Below are 11,048 nucleotides of genomic sequence, written 5' to 3' on the forward strand. Positions count from 1 at the left end.
GCACAAAGGGAGCACTATGAGCAGGTACAATCCGCACAGCCATCCGTGCGACAGAAATTGTGGGCAAACTTCACCCGTGTGCGTGTGCCATGGCCAACAATGGGGCAGTGTGGTGTTACGAGATGAGGGCATCATTAAATTAATCGCGGTGAAGAATGTGTCATTATATCGCTCAGTCTGCTGTGGATTAAAAAGCAGAGAGGCATAGCTCAAATATGTCAATGTGGATTAAATATTTTCCCCGTGTCTCACGTTACGATCGAGCCAGTAAGGCATGCAGCCTGGGAACAAAGTAGTCCGATATCCTCGTGTCCTCTTCACTGGATTGATTATTTAACTATTACTGGATCGAAATTTCCTTATTATAAGAGTATTAAATGATTTGGACATTCTAGAACAGATAGGATATAATAGTAATTTTAAAACTTTAAAGTATGTTTTTACAACTAGTAGATGTTTAATTAGATAGTAAATATTATTAGATTGTATTGTACTAAATAAATATTTCATAATTATTATTACATCATTGTTGGTCTATTACTCATTCTTTTTCTACATTTTACTCATTGAAAGGACACTGTAAAATTCCTTGTTGCACTTATTTTTTAAAGTTTAATAAAAAATTAAGTTATAAGCTTAAGTTATTTCAACTTTATTTTAATAATTTATAGCTTTTCACTTGTCAAACAATTTCAAATTGATTAAACTTAAAATTTTAATTGCAAAAAGGATTTCTTTACTGTGTATAGAATGACACAAATGTAACTTTAAGATGTTGTTGTAAAAGAAAATCCCAAATACATTAAAAAATGTGTTATATTTTAGCATGTTTCATGTTATACTTTCATGTTACTCATTGCCTAGAATTTCTGAAAAACTATGGCATTTTTCAGCAGCTTCTTGAGTTCTCTCAAAGATCTATTATGGGGTCTTATTGACCGCTTTTTCTTCATTATTCAGTCAAAGCCATCCATTTCTAAAACATTTAAAAATATGTATTAAGTTTAGTTTTAATGTAAAAAGTTAATATGTTGGCACAATTATATTTTGTGTATAAAACTAATTTAAACATTCAAGCACGCACCTTCAAATCAAAAAAGATTTTCAAGATTATGAGAAACATTGCAGTAAATGTAGCCCTTAACATTTAAAAACTGGCAAAAATCAAAAATAAAATGTATTTTTTATTATACTGTTTTTTCATTTTTTTATCCTCTATTTTATTTTACTCTGTCTTATGTCTGTACTGATTGTCCAACAATTTGTTTTATGTAAAGTTGTAATGCAAAACAGTGAGAAGTGTTATAAAAATGATTTTGAATTCAATAATAAATAATATCTGATATAAATTCATGTAATTGTGTTCCTAAGTTGGTGTTGTATACCTTGTAATTCACTGTAAGTTACTCTGGTTCTGCCAAACGCATGAAACGTACATGTAAAAATATAATATTAATGGTAACACTTTAGTATAGGGACCAATTCTCACTTTTAACTAGTTTCTTATAGATATTAGTGCTTATTATTAATGCCTTGTTCTTCATTGTACATCCCTTAACCCAATCCAATACCTAAACCTAACCGCTACAACAACTACCTTATTAGCTATCAATTTGTAGTAAATTGGGAGTTTACTGAGGCAAAAGTCATAGTTAATAATCAATAAGTGTTCTCCTTACTAAAGTCTTACCATTAATTGTAGCCTACTATACTACGTACAAATACTGTATGATCATTGATCTCACTGGTGGGCTTTCCCTTATAAGTCAAAAGTAATATGTTGCTTGTTTATAACTTCAAAAAAATACAAACAACTCGGACAAATATACTATAATAGTGTTACATGATAAACAAGACTCATTAATAACACAGTGCTGCTGTGGAACAGATATTCAAATGAAAACGGCCTTGTTTGTATTAATATTACACTTGATTATGATTCATTAGATGGATATGATTGGCTGTGCATTATATGATTGTTCATTTTGCATCAATATATCTTTGGATCCAGTCTATGAACTTGGCCACTCTGGTGTAAACTCCAGGAAGGTTGGGTCTGCCACATCCTGAACCCCAGCTTACAATGCCAGTCAGAAACCAGCGACCGCCAGTGTGTGCTTGACAGGACAGAGGACCACCTGAATCCCCCTGCAATAAAAAAACGTTCATATAAAAGTCTAAAGAGACACCTCATCAAAAAAGTTAATAACGCTCTGTAACCAGAGACTGGGATTATTATCGGTTCATAAAGCAGGACCCAGTCCAGTGCCTGTTATCTTCTCTCACCCGACAGGCATCCTGTTCTCCTGAAGATACGCCAGCACACAGCATGCGGGGTGATACGGGGCCATAGCTTCTCTTGCATTCGCTTTGGCTTAGAATGCTAACTTCTGCCTTTTGCAAGACTGTCGGTAGCACCTTATCTGAACATATAGAGTAAAAATTTATTTGTTATATATATATATATATATGTTTTACATGGCTAAGAATGTAATAGCAGTACAATAATTCAAATGCATAACTCGTCCTTACCCTGTTCAGAACGGTAACCCCATCCAGTGACCCAGCAGCGATGCCCCTCACTGAAGGTCTGGGATGGGGCAGGCAAGCAGATGGGTTGGACATATTGTTCCAGACTAACTGGCCAGGCCTTTTTAAGCTGCACAAGGGCAATGTCATAGTCAAAAATTCTTGCATTGTAGTACTCATGCACCACGATGCGACGGATCTCCGCCACATGCTTGGCACTGCCCTGATTCAGCATGCCCAGATGTGCCATCCACCGACGTGGATCCGACAACCTACGAAAACATCAACGAGTCAAAATGTAATGTATACAGTATAATAACAATATGTATGAATGGTTACCTGTACTCACCTATCTTTGCTAAAACAATGCGCTGCAGAAATAAGCCACTCTTCTGAGAGGACTGATGCTCCACAATACAGCTGACCAGAAAAATGTAAGCTGACCTGCCATGGCCACTCCCTCTCTACAGCATTGACTCCACCCACTATTCTCTGCTGTTGGGAGGCGCTGTCAAAAACACGCTTTGAAAGACTGGGACTGCCACAGGCTGTAAATCATATGGGAACATCATATTAAAGACTTTAATGTATATTGATGTGTAAGCATCCAATTCTGCAGTTAAACTCACCACAGTCATTCTCATCGCTTTGGTCAAAGCAGTCGGGTGCGCCATCACATTTTGCGTTTTTCTTTAGAATGCAGGCTCCATTGCCACATCGATAATTGACTCCAGAACAGCTAGTCTCTGCGGATCCAACACACCCATGAATGCACTTCCAACTGATGGAGCTTAATTGCACACTCGAATTTTAAAATGGTTTACCCTGAGTACAATTGGTCTCATCTTTTCCACTGGAACAGTCCATCTCTCCATTACAGATGTACAGTGGGTGCAGAGGAGATGAGCCTCCACAGATTTTGGGAGGTTTAGCTGTCAGGTAGACATTAGCGATTATATTGCATATTAATTACAGTTACTTTTTATAGTGGATAGTGGTAGTTAACGTACAACAGAAAATCTCATCGCTTTCATCCTGACAGTCATCCGTTCCATCGCACCGCCTGGACTTCTCCACACACAGTCCTGTGGTGCAGAGGAAGTAGCCTTCAGGGCAGGCTTGAAGAAGAAAAAAGCAAGACAAATAAGATCAGGGTAAAGCCGAGACACTGTGTGCCATGACATCACATATTATTCCTTTGCTCGTAAGTCATACGGTACTGACGAAAAATGAGCATTGTTTATTGTTTTGCATTTCCTCTCTTTAAGCAGAACATTGTTCTTACGCTGGCTGATGTTGTAGCTGCTGTAAGTGGCACTGAAGGCCTGGTCGGCATTTCGTGAACTGCAGCGGAAAACCACTTCAGGGTTTTGGGTAGAAATACGGAAGACGGTTGAATAGTCGATGTAATTTCCACAGTATCTGTAAATCAATTAATTATTTCTAAACCTTTTCAAAACATTTAAAAATGTAAATTAGTCCATTTTCTTAGAAAAATCCAGATAATTTACTCACCACCATGTCATCCAAAATGTTGATGTCTGTCTTTGTTCAGTCGAGAAGAAATTATGTTTTTTGAGGGAAACATTCCAGGATTTTTTTCATTTTAATGGACTTTAATGGACCCCAACACGAAACAGTTTTAATGCAGTTTGAAATCGCAGTTTCAAAGGACTCTAAAGGATCCCAAAGAGGCATAAGGGTCTTATCTAGGGAAACGATTGTCATTTTTGACAAGAAAAATAAAAATATGCATTTTTAAACCACAACTTCTCGTCTATCTCCGGTCATGTGACGCGCCAGCGCAACCTCACGCAATATGTCATCACGTCAAGAGGTCACGGAGGACGTATGTGAAACTACGCCCCAGTGTTTACAAGTGTGGAGAAAGAGGACAGTTATGACGTTGTTGTATGTGGAATGATACTAATTAATGTCTTTGTGTCAGTTTATTGTTTAAAATGGTCCGCAAATGTGTGTTTCATATATGTAACACCACGTGACCTTTCCACGGCATTACGCAATTACGTGAGGTCGCGCTGGCTCGTCACACAGCCGGAGATAGACGAGAAGTTGTGGTTTAAAAGTGCAGATTTTCTATTTTTCTAATGACAATCGTTTCACTAGATAAGACCCTTATGCTTCGTTTGGGATCGTTTAGAGTCCTTTGAAACTCCGTTCAAACTGCAATGTTAAACTAAATTACAACTGTTAAGTATTGGGGTCCATTAAAGTCCATTAAAATTAGAAAAATCCTGGAATGTTTTCCTCAAAAAACATAATTTTTTCTCGACTGAACAAAGAAAGACATCAAAATTTTGAATGACATGGTGGTGAGTAAATTATGTGGATTTTTTTATGAAAATGGACTAATCCAAGTCAAACTAAAACATCTGAACCGGTTTACCATGAAATTAAACTTACATAATTTCATTCACGTTCCACCAGCCATGTTCACAGTTTTGCGAGTCTTTCGGTTTTAGGATGTAGTTCTTGAATCTCAGTGCCACGCCCAAAGCATTGGTGGAAACCTGGTACACCAACACCCAACGGAGAACAGCATGGGTCATGTAGAAACTGTTGATCATTTCTACATTTACATTTATGAATTAAAAGCTATACATTTTTAAATCAGTATGTACAGTGCCCTCAATAACAATTGGGACAGTTAAGACAAAAGTGCTCTGTTTGCTGTGGAGATAAGACATTTAAAAAATTTTTGCCGTTTTGGGTGTGTTCTTTTAAATGCAAATGAGTTGATCTCTACAAATGGCAGTGTCGTGGTTGGATAGTTCAGATTAAGGTGCGTTATCATCCCCTTCTGACATCACAAGGAGAGACAAAGGAGACCCAATTATAGCACTTAAACATGGAAAAAGTCACAGATTTTCATGATATGTCCCCTTTAAGACTGCTGAAACAATGGCTCAAACTGATATTAGACATTCTCTGGTCTTCATGCATGAACAATTAATGAATAAGGACACAGTTTATCATTTAAAGGGATAGTTCACCCAAAAATGAAAATTCTGTCATCATTTACTCACTCACGTGTTGTTACAAACTTCCTAAATTTTTTTCTTCTGCTAAACACATGGAAGATATTTTGAGCAATGTTTGTAACCAAACTGCTTTTGAGCACCACTGACTTCCATATTTTTTATTTCTACCATAGAAGTCAATGGTGCTTTTGTTTCCTACTTGATTACTAATATCTTCTTTTGTGTTCAGCAAAAAAAGAAATATATACAGGTTTGAAACAACTAGAGAATGAGTAAATTATGAAAAAAAAAAAATGGGTGAACTATCCCTTTAACATTTGTAAGACAATGGTTTTAATATGCTCACATTAGATTAAAGAATTAAAAATCAAACGTGTTTTTCTGCTGAGTTGATAAGCGGTGTATGCTAAAACAGGTGAAAAATAAAATGTGATACTGTGATTTTAATGTTTAGACATTTCTTGACTCCACAGCAATTATTATCCCCATACTTTTGGAGGGCACTGTATGGTCCGAACACTTGATTATTTGCACTGCTATCGCAATGCTCTACCACTGAACTATACAGGAGTACAATTTCTCTACAAAAAATGCGCTCAGTTCTAAAGTCTCTTCTTAAAGACCATTACCTGAAACTTCCAGGTGCAGGAACACTGTCGGGGCAATAGATTGGGATAGAATGGACTGGTTATTACTCCAACGTCACCTGGGCCAGCTGGTAACTCTATCAAATTTATACATTCTGTACGGGTGAGACAAAAGCGCTTCTTATTATACAATACACACACACAACTATAAAACATATACTGTACACACTCACGTTCTTCCATAATGGCCTGGAAGAGTCCTCTGAAGATCTTGCTGCCCTGTGTGAGTCTGAAGGATAGCAGCATGACATTGGAGGTGGAGACCAATGAGATTGGGACTGTAACTGATTCACAAAACCTATAGAAAACAGAATAAAATAAAATCAATCATCGTTTTTTTTTACATACCTCCAGGGCTAATATTTCTATATAATTTAATTTATGATATGTGACCCTGGACCACAATAGATATTTTGTAAATGTCCTACCATAAATATCAAAACTGTATTTATCATTAGTAATATGTATTGCTAGGGACTTAATTTGGACAACTTTAAAGGTGATTTTTCCCCACTTAGATTCCAGATTTCCAAACAGTTGTATCTCGGCCAAATATTGTCCTATCCCAACAATCCATACATCAATGGAAAGCCTATTTATTGAAATTTTAGATAATGTATAAATCTCGACTGATTTTGTGGTACAGGGCATATGCAAAATTCAAAACATTTGTGAAATTCATGCTAATATGATTAAGACCATCAAAGTTTCATTTCAGTCATTGATTTCATATAGATTTTTTTTGTTGTTGTTGATATTTTAGAGATATCAAGGTAATATTTCTTTACATTATGCATAATGATTTTATTTGGAAAACAGTAAATCGCAAAATTCACTGCTTTCTGTCACAGACCTGTACAGAATCATTCCTCTCATGGGAAGCAGAGCATCATACACTGTCAGAGCATCATAGACGCAGTCGCTGGGTTCAATGCGCAAGCTCCTGACGGTGAGTCTGATGATGGAGCCTGGAGCACTGGTCAGTTTGATGTGACAGCTCAAGCCACCCCATGAGGAAAACACATTGAGGGGGACAGTAACATCAGGAACACCTGCATACAGCTTATCCACACACTGAGATCCTGAGCAGACAGAGATGAGACAAAAACAGCAACCATCATACAAAGGACAGAGTAATACAATCAATTTCTTCCTTATTGCAGATTTGGGCAAATTTCACTTTTTAAAACTATAAATTACAATCTGAAGGATGTCCAACTCAAGTATAACTGTTAAGGACTGGACACTTTGACTGACCCACCCATTGCTGTTGATGTGTAATCTGACCGTAATGCCACTAGAAAGACAAGGAAACAGACACTGATCAAAAACCTGACCAATTATTGTGAAACAATCAATCAGCAGTGATTTTCAGGAATTACCATTGACAAGAATGGAGTCGATGTCAACAGGAAGCCCCTGCAGGAAGCCCACAGAAGATCTGTTTTTCAGACTCGTGACCACAGAGTCTCTGAGAATGACACTCACACAATCCTCACACACCGATGGAGTCTTCAGGTGTGGCACCACGAAGATCATCCAGAAATGCACCAGCACACCACCTTGGTTATTGTTACTAATGGGGCAAGAGGTTACACATAAACTAGTAACCACACCATATCATCTTTAGTAACGTTGTTCTCCGCTAGAATAGAGAATGTCTACATAAAATCATCCTATATAAAGTGAAGAAGATTCTGTGAAATTATAACCTTCATATCGTTATTATTGACTGGGTGACTTTATTATTAAATGATGTATAATTAGATTATGAGACTTTAGCCTTTAGTTCTTTTATACCAACAGAGTACATGCAGGTCCAGCTGTACCTTAGATCAGAGATGATGGTTTGTTTGTAGAGTCTGGACACTGAAGATGTTCGGTATACACTGGTTATCTGGGAGGAATACAGATATTCAAGTAAAAGTTGGTTTCTTATCTCTCGTTTCATTTATTCTGTGTGTCTCTGACTCCAATACTCACCACATGCTGTACGCGGCTTGCCATAGACACAAACTCACTCGAGTCAGCATGTCGGTACTCTGGTATAAACTCCACGTTGGCAACACGAAACATGCCAGCGAAATACACACCACTGTTGCTTTCTCTCCGAACTACAAACACATAGGTGAGGTGCACAACGTCAGTTCAATTGCCTGAACATGCAGTAACTTTTTGTATGTTTGTGCATTGCTTACATATAAAAACCCAAAGAAGTGACCACATGATGATCACAATAACAAACACCACCACTGTGATGAGAATGGCCAGATTCTGTAGTTTCGATAGCGGGTTTTCCTTCTTTGGCTTTTTTGGTCTTCGCCTGCGTCTGTTGTATCTTCTGCATAGTTTATGAAGAGTTGCGTCCACTGTAGCCACTTCGACGGACACGTCAGCTACCTGAAACCACAGGTTTGTATGACATTCTAATGTAACAAACAAAAACACACGATGACCAATCACATTGTGAAAAGTTTTTTTTTTTTTAAGACAGTAGCACTTGTATATATTGAGTCTATTAATGTATAAATGAAAGTAGTCAACGCATCTACTATTGTAGGTTTGTTTTAAATATTTATTCAGTTTTTAGTTTTGGATTATATGTCATGCGCTTCTATCACCAACATCAAGGGCTTAGAGTTACAAGTTAAAGCAACTTAGTCATTCTGAGAGAGGTCCAACTGGGTTACAAAATCCAGCTTACTCATGGTTAACAATGTTGAAAGTCATGTTCACTCAAATAAATCCTTATAATACCGCAACATCTGTTTACTGTTTATCAATGACATACACTGTCAGAAATAAAGGTACAAAACTGTACCTTTTCTGTCACTGGGGCTGTTCCCTTTCAAAAAGTACAGCTTTGCACCTAAGGATTTCATTTTAGTACCTCAGAGGTACATACTGGGACCAAAAAGAGCTTATTAGTACCTCAAAAATACATATTAGTATTTCATAGGTACATATTGGTACTAAATGTTTACATATCTGTACCTAATGGTCCATACAATTACCTTCTTAAAGGGTGCTGCCCCACTGACAGCTAGGGTACATATTTTGACTTTTTTCTAACAATCTAGGTCCTAAATGTACGGCAATCTACCCAAAATTTATTCATGTAAAGGTACCAAACAGAAACTTATACAGCCCCAGTGACAGAAAAGGTACAGTTTTGTACCTTATCAAAATGAGCAGTTACAATCCCCCAATATTAACTGGGTGGGAAACAGCAAGAATGAATGCAAATGTACAATTGACACTTTAACCCTCCCAATGTTCAAAACAAATCTATAGCTTTGCAAATGTAGATTTAAATGGGACATTTCACAAGACTTTTTTAAGATGTCAAATAAATCTTTGGTGCCTCCAGTATGTGAAGTTCTAGCTCAAAATACCATATAGATAATTTATTATAGCATGTTAAAATTGACACTTGTAGGTGTGAGACAAAATGTGCCGTTTTTGGGTGTGTCCTTTTAAATGCAAATGAACTGATCTCTGCACTAAATGGCAGTGCCGTGGTTGGATAGTGCAGATTGAGGCAGAGTATTATCCCCTTCTGACGTCACAAGGGGAGCCAAATGTCAATGACCTATTTTTTCACATGGTAGATAGATTCTAGCTAGATAGAAGCACTGGGGACCCAATTGCAGCACTTAAACATGGAAAAAAGTCAGATTTTCATGATATGTCACCTTTAATGTCCATGCTATACTCACTGGATAAATTCAATGCCGTTTTGAAGTACCATAATATTAAAGTGTATTGTAAATTTTTTAAAACCAGTCTGATTAAAAAATACCATGGTACTACAATATTTTTGGGCAGGTACTTTATCAGCACCATGGTATTCTTTAAAGCCCTTGAATATGACAATTCAGTACCATTCAGTACAAACATGTACCATATTTTAATCCCTTCAATTGGGTAACATTTGATACTCTATCATATTATTGCTATTATAGTTCATTATGTATAGGTTTACTAAGAGAACAACTAGTAGCTAAATATTTCGTACTCAATATTTTATGCACTAAGTTTAGCAAAAAAAATTGTCTTTTTAGTACACTGCACTTGGATCTTAATTTAATTTAAAAATATACACTAACGGTAATAATAGTTAATAGTATTTGTGTAGGCTAAAGGTGAATGTTAGTGCACGTCAGTGTATGTCTGATCCATTCGCTTCAGTCATGCATTATTTAAACGATGTCATCTCATCTTGCTTACCTTACTTTAGGGTATTTCAAAAATAAATAAATAAAAATAAAGCTCCAGTGTTTTACAAAAACAACCGCGCGACAAATAAATAAATATTGCGAAACAAAATGTATCAAACCAATTTTACGTTAGCCTATCGAGATGCCAACTTTGCAAAAACTACAATTATTTTGTTTAACACCACGATAAATAACCGTTTATACAAAAATACCAGAGTGTTGACTTCAACCACTTTCATTGTTTTAAGAATGACCATGTTTTAATTAATTGTTTTATATTCGTTAGCATCTATGGTACCTTGAGGGGGCCTATGGTTGCCATGGCAATACGTCTACTTATGTTTTAGTTACTTACGCTCGTAGTGTCTTCTTGTGCCGCATCATCCTCGCTCCCTTGCTCTCCTTCTCGCGCCGTTTCCATAGCACAAAGTCATTCATTTGGACCGGTAATGTGAAATACTGGGACCCACGACATTGCCCAAACTCTGTTGTGCCGTATATCTCGTAAGCGCGATCGGCGGAATGAAACTAAACGACGAGTCGCTTTCCACTCAGCCGAGTGTAACTGTATCCAGTCAGACAGTAAGCCTTGTGTTCACTAACCCTATACATTCATTCATGCTCTCTTAACAATAGAGGCTACTAACAAC

The 11,048-nt window shown here is 36.9% G+C and overlaps 1 protein-coding gene across 1 annotated transcript; it reads right to left on the bottom strand.

The window, feature by feature from the left end:
- Positions 1-1,412: 1,412 nt before the first annotated feature.
- On the bottom strand, positions 1,413-10,979 carry tmprss7 (transmembrane serine protease 7). Its single transcript, XM_065258220.1, has 18 exons — positions 10,754-10,979; positions 8,377-8,578; positions 8,162-8,292; positions 8,008-8,075; positions 7,561-7,754; positions 7,440-7,475; positions 7,032-7,260; positions 6,352-6,476; positions 6,161-6,273; positions 4,954-5,060; positions 3,815-3,951; positions 3,540-3,647; positions 3,354-3,461; positions 3,159-3,275; positions 2,879-3,077; positions 2,533-2,801; positions 2,287-2,423; positions 1,413-2,148 (listed from the first exon to the last, which is right to left on the bottom strand). Exons 1-18 carry the CDS (start codon positions 10,817-10,819, stop codon positions 1,981-1,983), a joined length of 2,514 nt encoding a protein of 837 aa, XP_065114292.1. The 5' UTR covers positions 10,820-10,979; the 3' UTR covers positions 1,413-1,980.
- Positions 10,980-11,048: the final 69 nt, after the last annotated feature.

This window comes from Paramisgurnus dabryanus, chromosome 22 (assembly GCF_030506205.2).
Source record: "Paramisgurnus dabryanus chromosome 22, PD_genome_1.1, whole genome shotgun sequence".
NCBI lineage: Eukaryota > Metazoa > Chordata > Actinopteri > Cypriniformes > Cobitidae > Paramisgurnus > Paramisgurnus dabryanus.